The sequence below is a fragment of the Castor canadensis genome, chromosome 3, assembly GCF_047511655.1.
Source record: "Castor canadensis chromosome 3, mCasCan1.hap1v2, whole genome shotgun sequence".
In the NCBI taxonomy this organism is placed as follows: domain Eukaryota; kingdom Metazoa; phylum Chordata; class Mammalia; order Rodentia; family Castoridae; genus Castor; species Castor canadensis.
This window is the reverse complement of record NC_133388.1, coordinates 182,712,769-182,732,285: the sequence shown is the minus strand read 5'-3', so window position 1 is coordinate 182,732,285 and position 19,517 is coordinate 182,712,769. Positions and strand designations below refer to the sequence as shown.

Below are 19,517 nucleotides of genomic sequence, written 5' to 3'. Positions count from 1 at the left end.
TTCAACAGGCACTTGAGCATTTAATTATGACTATTCTTTCCCTGAGCAAATGCCCAGTGTCTTATCATACTAGAGGTTTTAGTTCCTGAATGAAATTATGTTTAGCATTTGCAGTTCCACTCTAGTTTTGTGTGTATTCTCCTTAGGGGTGTACCTAGAATGAATTCTTCAGTTTAGCTTCATGAGACTCTTGAAGTAAACTTTTAAAAACATACATCAGTGTCTTTAAATCACTTCTTTAGAAAAATCTTCACCTTAAACAGCACTTTAGTAGTCACCACCAACACATGGCTCTTTAGTGACGTTTTAATTTTAACAGATTAGCAGAGATGGCATTCTTTAACCATAAGGAAGGTTCTAATGGTTATTTCTTTAGAAATATGCTTATTTCCCAAGAGCCATAAATTTCTCTACAGAGAATTTGTCACTGTGATTTTGCATCTCAGAACACCCCCATAGTCTTTAATATTTTTGGAACTCTAAAGAGCTTTTGTTATTTGGATTATATCTATTGATATATACTGCATTAGAAATAAAACAGAAAAATAATTAAATATTTATTAATTCATTTAAAAATAATAATGAACTATTATTTAATATAAATATCATTTTTATGAAAAATTAGTATTTTTCCAAACCCAACCTTAGCAATGAGAAGAGTTACTTTACGTTCTTTCAAATCCTGTTACTGACTGGCCTAATAGAAAACTGCTGGATTTTCACCTCTGTCTCTGTGGCCAGTCTCTTGTGGTATCACACATTGAGCAGCCTCTGCAAGACTCCACTGTGATAGCAAGAGAGTGAAAAAGATGAATAGTGCCTTAGTGTTGTTATGAAAATAGTTTTGACCTCCTGGGAGTTCCAGACCATGCTTGGAGAACTTGAATTAATCACCACTATTGAATCACTGATTTAGAGGAACAGGATTCTACATTCACTGGTCTTTAGTTATTCAGTCTTCCATAACATGATCTCTGTCAGCTGGGATGATCTTCCCTGGTGAATTTTGAAGGAAGGGTAGGTATGTGACAGAGAAACAGGCAGTCTGTAATAAAGAGGTAGTGGGAAGACATGTTTGGAAAACAGGTGTTGATACACTGGTAAAGTCAGCTTACTTTATTTCTATTTCAGTTTATGATTACAGGTGGAAATCTACAAGACAGTAAAGATGCACTTCAGTTGGCACAAACAAATGGTATCTTCATATTACTTTTACAAAAAAATATGAATTAAGTAATTTTGAAGAAGTCTGAGAACTGCCTCAGGTACAATGCAATGGATTGTGACTATAGAAGCAACAGGAAAATGGACATGATGAAGATGGGAAACTTCAAAGTCCTCAGTGATGTATCAGGTGTTTGATAAAACCTTCTCATAGTACTTAACAAAGAATATTGTAATATCTCAGTTAATGAGAATGAAGTAATCCAGGTACATAATTTAACCCCAAATTCTTCTGATACGGAATTTTTATGTATCTGTTGTAATGTGTTTAAGATATGAGTTGCTTTTTATGTACTCCTTTTTAAATTTAATCTGTGAAGAGTCAATTTATTAAATGTTTTATTTACTCATAAATTAACTTGTTTTGCGGCGGGGTCTGGCTGAGTTGCTCAAGGCTGACCTTGAGCTCTCAATCCTCCTGCTCAGTTTTCTGAGCAGCTGGGATGAGGGGCATGTGTCCCCATGCCAAGCTTTATTAAATATTTATTTTGTGTCCAGTCACTGAATGAGACCCTGGAAGTAAATAATGATACTATGTACAGTCCCTCATATTATATTTCATACACTTTGCATCCATTTAAAGTCTTAAATGTTTGATTCAATTCTTGAAGAAATCCTAGTTATATAAAGCAGTTCATCTATCTAGCACTCATTTAACTTTTCGACGTGCTAGACACTGAGGAATTAGGCATCCCATGTAATTTTTGAAAATACAGATGTATTTCTTTTGTGTATGAAATCTTGTTAAAAGCAATTTTCTATAGAAATCTTTCTAAAAATGCATGCTTTTCCTCAGGATACACTGACATATTTTCTTAGTGATTAAGTACATAAAAGTAATCAGTTTCCTAGGGTTTTTTTTTGAGACATATAAGAATATTTTCTTCCATACTTTAAATTCCCAAACTGCTTTTGGTTTGAAAAGCCCTCATATTTCCATTACCAGCATTCTTCCACTCCTCTCCCTGTGTACTTTGTGTCCTCACAGCTTTAAAGGCAGACTCCTTTTGTCTGTAGACATCTGTGGGTGAGCCTGAGGAAGGTTCTGTACTCCCTCCATAGGTTCATGTGTAGCTGCTTCCCTATGAGAATTTTTTTTTTTTTTTTTTGTGGTGCTAGTGATCAAACTCAGGCAGGGCCTAGAATGCTAAGCCACATCCCCATGCCTTAAAAAACATTTTTGATTCTCATTTGTTCCATACAATTAAAGCTGTTAAAAGTCTGACCTTGAAATAAGTGAGCTATAAACAACTGAGAAAAACAAATTCCTCTTTCCACATCTTTAAAGCACCCTGTTATTAACTTTTTAAGGGGAAAACATTTTAACTATTAAATACATGAATCATGTCACCTACATGAACAGTGGATATAAAAGATACACTTACATGATGACATTTCAAGAAGTTGTTTCACTTCCCATTCTGTCATGCTCAGTAAATACCAAGCTTTGGTATGAGTTGAGCTAATTATTTTATTAACACATTAAGGCAGTTTTCATATTCATAACCCACTTTGTTAAGGTATGCCAAAAATTCTTACATGATTAACAGTGCACTTCTGGTAGTTTAAGTAATTTATGGCTATTAAAATCAGTTGAAGTTATTTGATACTTTCTCATTTTTGCATGTTCAATGTAAACATGAAGAAATATATTGAAAATAACCCTAAGACATAATTTTGTGTTAGATATGTTTTTCAGTACAGTTGGATGTCATCCTACACAATGTGGTGAATTTGAGAAGAATAACCCTGATCTTTACTTAATGGAGTTGCTAAATCTTGCTGAAAACAATAAGGGGAAAGTTGTAGCAATAGGAGAATGTGGACTTGGTAAGTGCCACTAGAGCCATTATGACTTTGTTTTAAAATAACTGATTTGTTCTAGAGAAGTCCTGAATAATGATTCTTTTTTATCTTTTAAAGATTTTGACCGACTTCAGTTTTGTCCCAAAGATACTCAGCTCAAGTAAGGAAATTTTTTGACTTTAAAAATTATTGTAAAAATCATTGATTTTCTAAAAAATAACTTAATGGATTGAGTGTATCTTTAGATTAAACACCAGGATGTTTTTGTTTTTTTCCCTGTGTATAACAAAGGTTAAATGAAACAAAGTCCATGTGTAATTGCATATAATTCATAAGGGATGGAAACAGTAGTTCCTTGATTGATTAACCATCTAATTTGATTTTAATGGTAAAATAAGGATGTGTTTTACATCATGCAGACTTTGTTGTTTTTCATTTGTTTGACAACTGTATTTGTACATGAATCATTCCAATGGAGCAATTTAATTCAGTTGTGGAGGATATGACTTAAGAGCAAGGGGTACTAAAGGGCACTTACAGGATCAGTCACCAAAGCAAGAAACATATTTGAATTTTGCTGGGCAGTAGATATTGTTAGCTTGGAACTGTAAGGATCCTTTAATATGAGCCATGTTAAGATAATGACTTCTGACAAAACTCCAAATCTCACTGCACTGAGGGCTTCCTACAACTCATAGCTTATTATTTGGAACTCCTGAAAAGAAAGATGGGGTCAGAAAAGTGAGGTCAGAGTTTTAACTGAAAACATGAACAAATGTTTATTGAAGTACTCTGTACCAGCAACTACTGGGAACTCAGACTATACAAAATATGAATAAGGTATTTTATCTTATCTCTAAAGAGCTTTTAAAAATAAACAACTCCTTGTGTACTGTAGTTTCTTATATATGAAGGAGGAATTTGAATCACATTACCTTTTAAGATAATATCCAAATAATTAATCATTTTTGTCATCTCACTCTTTTTTCCTGGTGCTGGGGATTGAACCCATGGCCTCACACATGCTAGGCAAACTCTCTACAACTGAGCTGCTACCCTCCTCCTCCCAGCCCAAGTCACCTGATCTTGACAGTGACTTTGATGGCCTTAGGGATTTTTCAAATTATATATGCCAGAAGTATACTTAATCCCACATCCACTGCTTTGCATTAAAGGAGGTCATGCTTTGTCCACCATCATGAGGAGCAGGCTTACTGAAAGACTTGGTGATAGCCTAGACTTGAAGATCCAGAATTTCTGGAGTGTGAGGTCTATAACCAAGTGGAGGAGGATGGATTAGAGTAAGGTTCTGTGGTCATATGCTTTATTCAGGCCTGTTACTTCTGTAACCCTTTCGGAGCTATTTAGTTTGTGGTGTATTGTTTACTGTTTTTCAGGGACATTCTTGTGACATTGGCAGAGTTACTGGAGGTCTGTACCTCTCTTAAACATCATGTAGTTAGCTCACTTCACCTTGAAAGTTCACAGATTGATGCTGAAATAGAAAGCAGACAATTATCTTTGACAGTTTCTCAGGTTGTTCCTCTCACTGTTTTCAGTGAGGATAAGGTCATGAGTCAGTCTATGTATTATGACAAGCAGTGGCACTTACAGAGACCCCCAAGACTTCTTGCTCATACAACTTTTCCTCTAGAATGAATCAAAACTGGTTCTAAAAGGCAACCTAAATACCTGAATCTCCTGACCAGGTCTCCAGAGACCACTCATCTGATAACACCTCCATGTTCCCTTTCCCCACTCCAGAAGAGACTTGAGTGCTTCAAGGCACGCGTTAGGTTTGTGAATGTTGTAGTTCCCTTAGTGCTTAGCACAGCACTCTTGGCACATGGCAGGTACTTAATAAATAGTAAGTGAAGGTTTAACAAAGGGGAGGTCTCTCTCTGACTCATACAGCAGCATGGATAAGATACCTGCAATTCAGTTTTTGCTGTTGGGTTTATTCTTAGGGAAATTTAGATTTTGGTCTATACATGTATATCATCTAAAACAATTAACAAGCACACAATTTGTTGTTTTTTTAAATTTTTTTTTGTTTTTTAAAGTAAAAATGTAGTCAGGATAAGGGAGAGGTATAAGCAGGGAAAAACAGAAAATAAGTAATGTGTTGAATTAGGAGGCAGGGCAAAAAGTTAATGTATAATAGATGTAGTGTCTGAAAACTAATGGTAAGTAAAGGCATCTGTAACAGTGTTGAAAGTAGTGGTCTTTGGAATCTGCAGGGCTTTGGTTCTGATTTATAATTGCCCTTTGATGACTATATATCCCTTTGTACATCTCAGTTTCCTCAACCTTAAATTGATGATATTACTTCCTATCTTTTTAAACATATGGTCTGGAAAGCCCATAGTGGCATGCCTGGACAAAGTAAGTACTCAGTAAATGATGGCTATTTTTATATTATTCTTATTAGAAATATGCCATTCTAAAGGAAAATACTAGCTGGAGTTTTTGAGAAGTATTTTTTTAAAAAAACAAGAATGAGAAGCAAGTAATAAAAACAAGGAGAAGGCCTGATTTGGTTATGGAAAGTTTATCCTTTGAGTCATACACATATTTGCAAATTCCCAACCCTGTGTTATACTCTTGCCTTACTGCAAGTTAGAGTTCTGTTCTCTTTGTTAGAAGGAATTTGCTATGTGCATTTTTCTTGGGGATTTAAAATGTTCATACTGTATAGGTCTTTTAAAAAAATCAGACATCAGACAGGATTTCAAAGTGTTCCTTTGGGGATTTAGAGGGAGAGATTGAGGCCATCCTTGCCATTAGCCAGCTTAGGAGAGGGTTTACAGCCCTGAGTTAAGGTGTCCAGGTATAACTCACTGGGCTTTTGATTTGCCTCAATCCTAATTAGTAACAACTGCTACTCTTAATAGACCTTTCAGGCCCTCACCCTACATAATGTTGACCCTAACACATGTACACAAGCAGTAATTCAACCTGAAGCAAATCACAGCTGCTCTAAGATTTGCAAATCTAATTCAAGTAAAGAATGATTCTCATTAATGGACTTTAAAAATTATAAATAAGTAATGCAAGCAGAGAAGTCTCTTGATAGATGTCAATTCTTGCCCTATGTTGTTATTTCTAGATACCATGGTGAGGATTTTTTCTTTAAAGTAATCAAGTCATTTGATGTTATGTAACAATTGTCCTTAGTTTGTATCATTAGGAGTTGTTTTTATTATTATTATTATTATTATTATTATTATTATTATTATTTGCCACATAGCTTCCTAAAAGTACATTGCTACCTTGAACTCTGAGAACTTTGTTTTCTCAAATTATGTAAAATTCTCAAAAGTACAATAATTGTACGTTTCCCTATTCTGTGATAGGAAGGTAATTTCCAAATTGACCATTAGGTTCTATAAAGTTGTGACTTAATCATTCGGCTTGGCCTATGGAATTGTGTGTGTGGGAAAAATGTTAGTATAGAGTAGTGAATGCAAGGTGGAGAGCATTGTGCACTGTCTGTAGCTGGGAGCCACATATAGATTGAATTTATGTGATGAGGAAAACACATGGGGTTGCTGACATTTGGATTACTTTAGTAGTAATGGGACAAGTAGCTAGTAGTGATTCTTACAATCTTTTCTTCCAAGTTTCTACTAATATTTCCTACACAGTAAAATGTCAGCATTTTATTAACTAAAATATTTTTGCTTATTATAGCCCAGTAGAATCTGAAAAGGTGATTTAAAAACCCAAATATTGGGCAATAAAAATGTAGACCTCCAATTTTAGGAAGACTGTTTCTTAAGAAATACATTTCTCTTTCTAATTTAAAATTTTAGTATCCTTAAGAGTATAGAGGGGTACTCCAGGAAAATTGTCCTATACATCAGGAGTTAAGATATAGTAAAATATAGCAAAAGGAGTTTAATACACAAAAATTGCTTCCCCATATTATAGGATCTTGAAGAAGTGAGGTCATTTTAAAAACAGGAAGTTATCTGTTTTCCTGGTTTCACCATGACCACTAATGAGAATGAGGGTGACACTGTGTAAAAATGAAAAACCAAATATAACACTTCAGCCATTATGTCCTCTGGATATTGTCACTGTACTCTGAGACCAAGAAGAAGCTTCTTCAAAATGTAACAATTTTTGTCATTTGGGTGGAACTAGAGACCAAAGTACTGGCTCCAAATTTGCATGTCATGTGTGATCTTGGACAAAGTACCCCACCTCTCTGAAACCAGTCCTATCCTAGGGTCATTTTGAGGATCAAATGAGATATGCATGTGGCACTTGCAAAATCTTATAATGTACTCTAGTTCAAGGTGGCTGTTTTATAGTGTTATTTTCATCTTTTGACAAATAGCATAATTCAGTTTTTGTGCTATTTAGCAAATATGTGGATTTTGTTTTTCAGGGGGTCCTTGCTGTTTTTTGCTCAGTGCATTAACTTCTTTTGTAGTTTAAAAAAAAAAAAAACACGTTGCAAAATGGCACAGGTTAACAGTCTGTGAAGCCTTGCCAGCTTCTACCTGTGTGTCAGCTCCCACCATGGTGCTCAGCAAACTTCCTGAACAAGGAGTATATTTTCTACCAACACATGCCGTGGGCCTGGATCCCACAGGTTATGGGATGGATTCCTGCTTAACATTTGCTGGATTTGTTTGGGAAACTAGGTAAAAGTAATTATTTGGGAGAGCATCTATGATTGCTCTAAATGCAAACCTTAAAGTTCCAATCAGTGTAAAATGCTGCCTATTTGCTCAGAAGTTGTAATGGAAAAACTGGCAAACATTTTCAGATATAATTTTGTCATCCCAGAAGATGAACTATCCTTTCCATAAGTTGTGTGTCAGAAAAGCCCTCTGCTAAGCCTAAATAGTTTTAATGTCTGAAATCTGTATTTTCTTACTGACATTACTATAGAATAGAATTACTTGAATTAAAAATGATTTGATGCAATTATGCTAAAATAAAAATTTGACTGGAAATTTTGTTTGTTTTATGCAGATATTTTGAAAAACAATTTGAACTGTCAGAACAAACTAAATTACCGATGTTTCTTCATTGTCGAAATTCACACACTGAATTTTTGGGTGAGTTTGTTACTGGATGGAAGTGTTCCCTCACACAGAAAAAGGAGAGTCTCATAAGATGGAAATTTTAACAAGGATTTATTTTAGTATAACAAGATGAAAGTAGGGAGAAATTTAAAAAGAGAGAAAAAAAGCATCTCTTGCTAGAAGTGCAGGGGTGGGAGACAAGCTTAAAAATGGTGGCCTTTTTGTGGATTCTCCATGGTCTGACCTGAGGAAATATACCTCATCAAGCCCATCAACCCCTAATCATTAGGCAGTGTCTTGGGTGACCAGGATGGGTAGTTTATTATTCCAAAACATGGAGCTGTGACTTAGGCCTACGCAAAACACAAGAACACTAGGTGTTTTAGGACTTCTTTTTGCTAGACATGCCTTTTTTATTTTTCTGTCTCTCTACCCATTCAAGGAGGCTTGCAGGTTCTTAACATCTCAGAGGGGAAGGCAGATACAGATTGCCTCTCTAGGTCTCCTTATTTTTGTAACTTAACATCTAAAAGTTGGAGATAGGAGATTGTTGCTCTGGTTTTTCAGTTTTTACTTCCTGGTTGCAGTGTCTGAATCTGGCCCTTTTAGTACTTGTTAAAATATTGTAATTTTCTTGTATCCTCTTCTGTTCTGCCTTAAGTTGAAAGTAGTATCTCATTTAGAATTTAAGAATTTTGTACAAATCAAGCTACTTGCTAAAAGTTCTATGTTTTTAATTCACAGACATAATGAAAAGAAATAGAGATCGATGTGTGGGTGGAGTAGTAAGTATAAAATAGTTGTCTTGGTTATTAAAACCTGTTAATGGTTTCGATAACATAAAAATACCCAAAGTATGAAAAACTGCCTGAAGCCCTGCACTTCTGAAGGTGCAGAATAGCATTTCAATCATTTTCTGCCTGCAAAGCCGATGCTATTCATTATAACAACTGACATTTTTAAAGCAGCATTCATCTCTTTACAGAGCTTAAAACTTGCTTCCTGATGTCACTTCTCTTATAGAGAAAAGTATCCTCTGATAGATTTTGAATATATTTTAAATGGAGCTGTAGCATTTCTGATACCTTCTCACTCCACTGCCTGTCCTGGAGGCTCTGCAGTGGTGCTGGTGCAGACATCCACACAGCCACTGCAGACAGGAATCCTAGAGCTCACTGCTTGCCTGGGTCGTTGCAGATGATGGCCAGTTGTAATTATGATGTCTGATTTAAAAATAAAAATTGTAAGATCTACTACATTGAAACCCTGTGATACAAAAACCCTATATGCATCTGTTTATATTTATTTATTTAAAATTTTAAGGAAAGAGTAATTATTATTATAATAAGATTATATCTGTATTTCCCTAGGTGCATTCGTTTGATGGTACCAAGGAAGCTGCAGCTGCCCTAATTGACATGGACCTTTATATTGGGTTCAATGGTTGGTACGTTCTTTAGGCTGTTTTTTGCTTTTGTTTAACCTTTATATTAAGCATATTTCTTCAATTGTTTTACAGTGATTTGCTGAAAAAGATTTATTTTTATTAAAGTTTGTGTGTTGTATTGATCCTCACCTGAGAATTTTAGTAACTACTAGTGTAAGAAATTAAACAGTACATTGAAGTTAAAGCTTGAAAAGTTATAGACTTCTACCCTGGGTCCTAATAATGGAAACATTTGTGTTGAAATCAGTAGTTAGTTTTCTCTAGCAATCCAATTTATTCTCAGGTCAGTTTATTCATTGAAAACGTATGTGTTCACAGCATTGCATATACTTACACAGGTTATATTTGACCATAGAGAAAGGTTATCCTAGCAAATCATTCATATATCTCTGTAGGTGAAGAAATTGAGGTTCACAGAAATTAAGAACAGGTGTAAAATTACTCCCAGTGTGAGAGCCTGTCTTCTGGCGCCTTACTCAGTGACCTTTCTGTTGTAACACCACACTAAACCTCAAACAACCAGTGAAGTCGACCAGCACAGCAGGGCCCCTGGGCTTGTTTTCTATCAGATATGTAAGAGCTTCCCCCAGGATCTCTTTATAGGATGGCATTGTAGCTCAGTAAGTAGACCAAAATATATAGGACTTGCTTTCCCTCTCCAGTGTTTTTTTCCTCTTAAAATGATCAATTTTCTGAACCATTACTTATAAAATCTTAGGGAAATAGAATCATAGAATTACTTATTTGTTTTAGAGTCCAGAGTTTAAATGTCCAAGACACGTCTTTTATATGTAAATTAATGCTTAATGTATAAATTAATATTCAAAGGAATAGATGTATACTGATTTGAAAGTCAAGTAGAATCTAAAGACTGATAAGCAGTTACCACAGTCCTACAACAAGCCTCTGCCCCAAGTCAGCTTTTCCATGGGCAGCCACTTTGCTAGATAATATGCGTATGACATTAGCTTGTGATTCATCCCCTTTGTCCGCTCTCACTAAGATATATACCTTATTGACCCTCACCTCCACTAGTCCCTCCATATTCTTTCCAATGTAGTTATTTCAAAATTTTCATTTTATGTGCATTCATTATGAAGTTTATATAAATATTGTTGACTACCAACCCTTGTGGCATACCAAGTTTACATTTCTTTTCTTAGACCATTTTTGTTGTACTGGAGTAACTTTCCTTGTATTTTTATTTCCTTGACTTTCTTCAAAAATTGAAGCCCTTGCTGGGTATGGTGATACATGCCTGTAATCCCAGCACTCAGGAAGTGGACCAGGAAGAGTTTGAGGCCAGCCTGGGCTACATAGTGAAACCCTGTCTCAGGAAAAAAAAAAAAAATGAAGCTGTAGAAGCTGTAGAAGAGTTGCATTTTTTACAGCTCTATAAATGCCTTCATCTGGTTTTCCCTATGAGGAAACCACTCTAGGTAGTCTGATAGTTCTATTAGTTCTAGATCCTTTTGTCTTTCTCTTTCAGGTCAAACTATTATCTCTTCTGTGATAGAATCCTTTTTTTTTTTTTTTTTTAATCTTGTGTTTCCCATTTTTGCTTGTTTTGGTGGAACATTCTCTGCTTCCTGAGAAAGTTTTCATGGGAAGTAAATTTTTTGAGATTTTTGCATTGTGGAAACAAACTTTTTTATCCTTCCTCTTAGAAATCACTTTCCCTGCGCATGTATACTGTCCGCTCAGGAGCCTCAGGGTTGATTGCTACTCAGAGTCCCAGTCCTTTCCTGTGGAAGGTTTGCTTCTTTATGTCCAGTATTGTGAAATTTCACAAACATGCTTTTTGTTTTTATTTTTTTGTTACTTGTTGTGCTGCTCTCTTATTGGTTTCTTCTACCTAGAGGCTCATCTGTGTCAGTCCTGGGGAATTTTCTTGGTTTTTTTTGACATCCCAGATTAACAACTCTGATGTTCTATTCTGTAATTTCCATTCCTATTTTTCTCCTTCTAAACATTCTTTTTCATACTTTTAAAGTGAACTATACCTCAGCTTGTTTTAATCTCTAAAGCTGTCCTGTTTTTATAGCCTTATTTGGCAGGCACATTATCTTCTCATCTTTAAAGATACAAATTGTAGTGGAAATTATTTTCTGATTGCTTCATTACTTTTATCTTGGATCCTTTTTTCCTCTTTTGGACTCTGTCATGATGGGGGCCTTCTTCTGATGTCACATAGTCCTTCACTGTCTATTTGGGGAGGGGGTGGAAACTCTGGGAGACAGTTAATCAACTGGCCAGCTCAGATGGTCTCTTTGTAGAGCACTTTTTCTGAGTTGGTTCAGTTTCTCCAGAAATGGGTCCTCTGGTCCCTGCTGGAAAAATGGAGTAGAGATTTATAGATGCACCTGCAGTGTTCTGGAGCAGGGTGGGATTAGTGAGAGGACGTCTGTCAGTCAGCATTGAGTCTCCATTTTCAGTCCCATGTCTCACTGATACACTCCTCTGTTGGTTGTTCTCTAGCCCACTCTCTGATTTAGGTTTTCTCTCTCTCCATCTCTCTTCTCCCCTCACACCTTCTCTCTTTCTCTCTCTCCTCCTTTCCTCTCTGTCTCATCACAAATGCTCTGGTGACTTTATCATTCCCTTGCCCAGACTTTTGAAATGGTTCCTGTTTCCATCCTCTGTTCTTAGACATTTCTTGGGTGAATTGGTTTGCTTGTCTCTGCAGGCATACAGTATTTAAATCACTTACCACTTTAACACAGATCATTTATCATTTCTTCATCTCTTTTCTGCTTTTTATGTTGTGATTTGGAATAACAGATGTCTGCTGGTTTCACCAGAAAGTATTGTTTTCTTTTTCTCCTTGTCATTTTGGGTAAGGTGATTTTCAAGAGAAAGAGAGATCAGCAGGCAGAGGAAAGAGGACTTTTAGACAGTGAAACTATACTGTATGATACCTCAATGGTAGATATATGTTATTTGTCCAAAGCTGTAGAATGAACAATGCTAAAAAAAGAACCCTAACTGTAAAGTGTGGCCGTTGGGTCACAATGATGTGTCAGTGTGGATTTATCAGTTCAAACAAATGTACTACTGTGGTTTGGAATTTTGAGTGAGGTAGGCTGTTTATGTGGGAGCATGAAGTTCCTATGGAATCGCTAGCTTCTGCTCAGTTTGGCTGTGAACCTAAAACTGCTCTAAAAATTACTTAAAGTTGTTTGTGATTACAATTTTTAAAAAATATAAGCACAACATTGTCATCACATAATACAGTAAGGCATTCCAAACTTCACTGGCACAATTTCGTGAGGCATGTAAGTTCATACTCACGGGTTCGGCTGACAGGGGGTGAGCACTCTGCCAAAGTCACGTTTCCTTCTGGATGCCAGGCTGAAGAGAACAGCTACTCACACACACCACAAAAAGCTACGTTGCCGGTGGCCCTGTCATCCCACTGGCCCAAAGCACGTATTGAGGCCAAGGCTAGATTCAAGGAGTGGTGCTTGTCCTTCTACTAAGACACTGGCACGGGTACAGATACTGGCTCTGAAAGCAGTGGGGTTGTTGGCGCAGCGATCCAGTCTGTCTCAAGGGCTGAAAGTGAAAGTTAAGGAAATGAAGGTTAACAGCCATCTGAGCACCTTTAGCTTATGCAAATAAATTGGTTTTTTTTTAAAGTTAAATTTTACTTAGACTGATACAGAAAGTTATTGAACCAGCTGATAAGCATGAAGAATTGTATCCTTGAAAGGCATGTCTGGTTGAACTTGATCTCAGTCTGGAATCTGAAGGATAAAAATGTGCAAATACTTTCTGAAGTGTGCTGAAAAAATTTGTTATGGGGTTTTGAAACTTATTTTAAACACATTTATATTTTAAAACTTACTAAATGCTATTTTAAAAAATAAATACACTCTTTTTAAAGCTCACTGAAAACTGAGGCTAATGTGGAAGTTTTGAAGTCAATACCTAGTGAAAAATTAATGATTGAGACTGGTAAGTTGATGTTTTCAGACTTCAAGTTTCATATTAAAGCACAGCTCCCCTCTTCCAGAAAAATGCTAGAGAAGGAAATCTGACTTCATTTACTGTTAAATATCTTGAAGGGGCATGTTCAGCCTCAATAATCACATTTTTCAGAAGACTTTTGGGGGTTATTAATAGTGAAGTATTGCAGGTGATTTTTATTTTCAATTTTAGCTAAGCCTAAAAACTTTAAAAATTAGATGTCAGAGTCTGATAACCAAGGAAGTTGTAGTTACGAATGTTTAAGCCAGGAGTTCTCTAAGATTTCAAAGTCTATCTACTCAGCATGTCTCTTTCACAATGTTTTCTTCATAATGGCTTAATTCTATAAAACTACTGCAAAAATTTAAATCTAATTGTCTAGTGTAAGAATTTTAGAATGTTACCTCCTTACAAAGAGATTAGAAGCTAAAATTTTTATCTAAGCCCTGTATCTCAAGGCCCTCATATCACGGCATTTAGTAAACTCTAGACTGAGTCACTTTGGAGAAATTAATTTTATTTCCTTGGGCAGTCATGAAAATGAAATGATTTTATTTAAAAGTGCAATGCTTGTAAAATGTGAGAGCCATTGTGATTATTAAGAGCATGTTCTCACATTCTGTAGAGGCAATAGAGAAATTCCTCTTAAACCTATTTGTGTTCCAACTGCATTTCTCTTAGGTTTAGGTCTCTTCTGTTGGTGGTGGTACCGGAGATTGATCTCAGGGCCTCAGGCTTGCCAGGCAAGTGCTGTAGCATTCATATTCCATATACATCGTTAGGAAAAAAAAAAGAGTCTTGTAAGATGCAATTCAGGATTTTATCTTGTACTTTTTTAAAAACTGTTTTCTGTTGTGTTAATTTTGTCACTTTGGAAGCTACATTGTGTCTTATAATTTAGAAATTATATATTAGTTGATAATGTTAAGAAAAAATTAAAAAAATAAACCCCTAACCAGGTACAATGGCTCATGCTGCAATCCTAGTTATTGGGAAGCAGAGATTGGATGGAGTCTCGAGACCAGTGCAGGCAAAAAGTTAAAGAGACCGCATCTCAACAAATTAGAGTGTGTTGGTACACAGGTGTAATCCCAACTATGAGGGAGGGGTAAGTAGGAGGATCACAGTTCAAAGCTGGCTCCTTGGCAAAAACACAAAGCCCCATCTGAAAAAATAACTAACGTTAAAAAGGGTTGGGGGTATGACTCAAGTGGTAGAGCACTTGCCTAGCAAGTACAAGGCCCTGAGTTCAAATACCAGTACTGCCAAAACCAAATAACCCCTTAAAAAGCTTTTTTTTTTTTTTTTTCCTAATTCTAGATGCACCTTGGTGTGGAGTCAAAAGTACACATGCTGGATCAAAATACATAAAAACTTCATTTCCTACGAAAAAGAAATGGGAAAACGGGCATTGCTTAAAGGATAGAAATGAACCCTGCCATATAATGTAAGTGTTTTGCTTTTATGATCTTCAGAATTATTAAAGACAGCCACCAAATGCCACTTACAGAATGAACTAACTCAAAGGACAGAATTAGTTTTGTTGTTAAATCCAAATCAAGTTCAAGTCAGCTCTAACAAATGAATATATGAACCTACATAGACACATCATCATGACTTCAGAGTTCAAGTTCAGGTCAAAGACCATTTTAACAGTGATTTGAAGGAATCACACATGAATTGCTCCATCTCAGATCCTAGGTTCTCATCTCCCAACCCAATGGTTTAACTGCCACCATGAGAAATCTGTATGACATTTTATAGGAGAGGGACCGATCTTAAGGCTGTGCACTTCCTCAGTCCCCTGCCCTCTCTCCACATCTTTCCCGCTGCTGCTGCTTGTGTAGCTCTTGGCGGAGCTTGTGCTAACAGTGGCTGCATTTAAATGACTTGGCAACCCAAACAGATCTAGAAAGAACACATTTCCTTAAGCTTCAGGACAAAATGACAAGTGATAGGATTCCTTTTCCCAATCAAAATAAAAAAGAAGGGCAGAATTTTCTGTTTCCTAAAAAACAGTACTTCGGAATCATTCTGACATGATGTGTAGCACGTGTGAAGAGAGGCTGTCACTCACCTAAGAAGGAGCTGCAAGGACAAACAGCAAAAGGTGGTTCTGTATTAGTGAGCAAAGTAGGTCATTTAAGTCTAGATTGTTATCAGTCTAGTGTGCTTTTATAGTTCAGACAACTAGGCACAAATAGAACACATTCATAAAAATTAATGCTGGACTGTTATGTCTAGACTAAGTTCTTTAAAAAGCACCATCAAAAGATTTTTGTTAAAAAAGTAATTTTTAACAAATAATGAGTATTAGTTAAGACAGATGAAATTCAGCAGGCAGAAAAGTGAAAGATTGCCCTATCAAAATACACCTGAGAGCCAGGCAGTGGCCCATGCCTGCAATCCCAGCTACTCAGGAGGCAGAGATCAGAAGGATCACTTCAAGGTCAGCCCCAGCAAAACATTAGCAAGCCCCATATCTCAACAAAACGGCTGGCAGGTGGGGGGCAGTGCACACCTGCAGTCCCAGCTATGCAGGAGGCATGGGTGGGAGGATTACAGTCCAGGCTAGCCAGGGGAAAAACGAGACCTTATCTGAAAAGAAATGAAGCAAAAAACTGGGGGGGGGGCATAACTTAAGAGTTCTTGCCCAGCAAGCATGAGGCTGAGTTCAAACCCCAGCACCACCAAAAAACCCCAAAAACACCATCTGAGAGGTTTTTCCTTTAATAACATGCTAGCTCTGGCAAAAAACTTTTAACACTGAGTGCTTTAAAAGCCCATAGGGTGAGGAATGTATTTGAATTCTGGTAAACAAAAATCACCCGTAATTTTTATGAAATGGAGATACTGGCAAAGTCAGTAGAAGAGAATATTAATGATTCCTTGGAGATGTAAGAGGACACTAGAGACAAGAAATGTTTTCTGCCAGCAGCCAGCTTAGAAGGAGCACTTGCAATAGTATAGCCCAAGTTTTCTGCACTGCCTTAATGTCATGTAAAATTGCAGTTGTTGACTAGCTGTACCTTTCCAAGACAAAATTTCAGGGTGTTTTAAGTGCAGACAGTTAAAACTATGAAGACTTGGTATCATTTGAAGTCATTGTTACCTGCTCTGCAGCTAGCTAAGTGAGTAGTAGAGCTTGGTAAAATCAACATTACAGAATGAAAAATTTTATCATTTCACACACACACGTACCTCTGTGCTCTAGTGCTAATTACTAATTGGCAAGTTAATTCCCACTTAGTCATTTTTATCAACCTCCATTCTGTTGTCAGTTTTACATGGTATTTGCGCAGAGGTCTTCCTTCCCTTTTAGATATAAATTCCTGGAGCTCCTGCTGTGTCAGGAAAGGTACAAGTTACTAAGGCTACCTAGAAGAATCTAGACATTCCCAGTGCTCATCAGTTTAATCGGTTCATTGTGCCACTTTGGGTAAGGCACTCAGGTAGACAGGGACCCATGCTCTCCTGGAGCAAAGAGCAGACCATAGTCCAAGATGGTAGAGCTATTACAGAGGTATGAACCCATGACTGGGACCTTAGACATAGCAACTGTGCCCTGAGGGAACTGAGAGTGCTTTACTAAGGTGACATTTCAGCTGTTTACTAAAAGCATGACTGGGAGTCAGGCCAAACACCTTGAGCAAAGGCAGACTGCAGAAGGGCTTGGCTGCTCTAGAGCCAACAATGAGCTTAGTGTGGCAGAAGGTAGGATGGATGCACAGGGCAAGTGGAAGAAGGTAAGTCTGGGAAGGCAGAGTGAGGCTAGATCCTTATGGCTCTTGTGTGCCAACCTAAGTTTAGATTTTATCTGGACATAAAAGATCCTAAGCAAGAAAATGCATTTTTTTTTTAAGTATAACTGGTTATCAAGTTTGGGCTAGGTCTGGAAAGGAGATAAAGGAGATAGGTGGCAGCAATCAGTCAGATTTTGCAAGACTCTAAAAACCTTTGCCAGCATGAGTGCCACATTAATTAAAAGCCATTAATTTCTCAAGAACACTAAACTTCCATTTTTATTATCTCTTAGAATAACTGCATCTTTAGGTCTCTGGAGGTAAAAGAGATGTTCAAAGATTGCCATAAACTTACTCAACTTAATAGTACACCAATAGACTTAAGAAATTTCTAGGGCTAAAGTGTGGCTCAAGTGGTAGAGGGCTCTAGCAAGTGCAAGGCTGAGTTGAAATCTCAGTACCACACACACACACACACAAGTATGAATGAAGTAGTTTTGTCCTTCAGTATAATCTTAGCAAAGCAGCGTCATCAAAATGTGTCATCATCAGCAATACATAAGAATCCAATTCTTAATACAAAGGAAAGTTCTGAAGTTTACTTAAGAAAATTTTACTGCTATTGAAATGTTGACAGATTTGCTTTAACATATTTTGATTGTCAGATAACAGAAATCTAGGATGTTTGGCGTTTATGCTAAAAAGCAAGACTATGCCCTTCTGTGTCACTGTTACAGAACAGCTTTTTAAATTCCAGTTCATTTCCATTCCTAGTTTCTTTGGGTGTTCATATTTACAATAGCCATGAAAGGAGCAAAAAGAGTATTTTATGTTTAATCTGGACAGGACTCTCTGACTTGTTTAAAAAATCCTACCTCTATATAATATTACTAGGAAATACTCGTAACTGTCATCACTTTAGGCAGACACTGACAGACCCCTAGGTGATTTTTTTTGGTGTGAGTGGGGTTTGAACTGAAGTGTTTTACACTTGCAAGGCAAGCATTCTACCAGCTAAGCCACACCTCCAGGCTATTTTGCTGTTATTTTGGAGATGGGGGTTCTCATAAGCTGTTTGCCTGTGCTGGCCTCAAACTAAGTTCCTCTCTATCTCAGACTCCCAAGTAGCTGGGATTACAGCTATGAGCCACTGGTGCCTGGCCACATCCTGTCATCTAGTTATAGCTCAAGAAGTCTTTTTTTTTTTTCTTTTGGTGCTACAGGGGCTTGAACTAAGGGCCTACACCTTGAGCCAGTCCACCAGCCTTTATTGTGAAGGACTTTTTTTTGAGATAAGGTCTCACGAAACTATTTGCCCAGGCTGGCTTTGAACCACGATTCTCCTGATTTCTGCCTCCTGAGTAGCTAGGGTTATAGGCTTGAGCCAAAGGACTAGTTTAGGAGAAGTGACTTTCAAATTTTGGCTGTTATCTTCCCACTAATATGACAGAGAAATGTAAATAAAACCAAACCCAAAGTGAAAAGATACTTACCCTTAAGTGCAATGTACATTTTCTCTTAATTTCTAAGATGTTCATCCTAACCCACTGAAGAATGTGTTATGATTCCATGTCTGTGGTGGAATCATATTGTACAAGGTTGCTTCTATAATTTACTTTAACCTGGTTCTTGGCTCTATTTATATGCAGGTCAGCTCCAGAACTTTCTAATTGCTCGTAGTAAGTGAAACTTACCTAATGACACTGTCGCTAACTTCAGTAACTCTCAACCCGCTGTGTTAAAGGTGCTAAGCACAAGGTCTTCCTTTACATGAAAAAAAGATGGCCGTGTGCCTTTGAAACAGTGCACACATGGAAGGTTAACCATCCTTTTTGTTTTGTTTTTAGTCAAATACTGGAGATAATGTCAGCAATAAGAGATGAGGATCCACTGGAATTAGCCAATACGCTATATAACAACACCATTAAGATGTTTTTTTCCTGATACTTAATTTGTATGCTTCTTCCATTTTCCATCATGTATGTGAAATTTCATGGTAAAACTTACTGTGAGTTTCAATAAAGAAAATTCTGGAAGTTTTCTAAAGAGGTATCACTGCATACTACCCTCCCCCCTCATTTTTATCCATAAAATCAGATCAGCATTTTAAAAATATAATTTAATGCCTTAAGATTAAAACAATGAACTGTGTAATTTCATCAAAAGTCTGAAAGGACAATTTCATGACACTATTGCAAACACACAATGGCTAATTTTACCTAAAAATTAAACAGCACATTCTGGGTCACCAAAGTTTAATTGATACAAACCTATTTCTCAATCTCT

General features: G+C 36.8%; 1 protein-coding gene across 5 annotated transcripts in view; it reads left to right on the top strand.

The window, feature by feature from the left end:
* The window catches only part of Tatdn1 (TatD DNase domain containing 1), a 35,830-nt gene extending 16,559 nt beyond the window's left edge, over window positions 1–19,271 (top strand). Inside the window, exons 4-13 of one of the 5 annotated variants that reach the window (XR_012446414.1) lie at window positions 1,132–1,195; window positions 2,911–3,054; window positions 3,148–3,190; window positions 8,020–8,105; window positions 8,817–8,857; window positions 9,443–9,519; window positions 13,406–13,476; window positions 14,170–14,231; window positions 14,809–14,935; window positions 19,079–19,271. Coding sequence is in view for 4 of the 5 variants with exons in the window: in XM_020166399.2 (XP_020021988.1) it covers window positions 1,276–1,354; window positions 2,911–3,054; window positions 3,148–3,190; window positions 8,020–8,105; window positions 8,817–8,857; window positions 9,443–9,519; window positions 13,406–13,476; window positions 14,809–14,935; window positions 19,079–19,175 (765 nt within the window). In the remaining variant the exon portion in view is untranslated. The other 4 variants (XM_020166398.2, XM_020166399.2, XM_020166400.2 and 1 more) reach the window with 4 other exon arrangements.
* The last annotated feature ends 246 nt before the right edge of the window (window positions 19,272–19,517 follow it).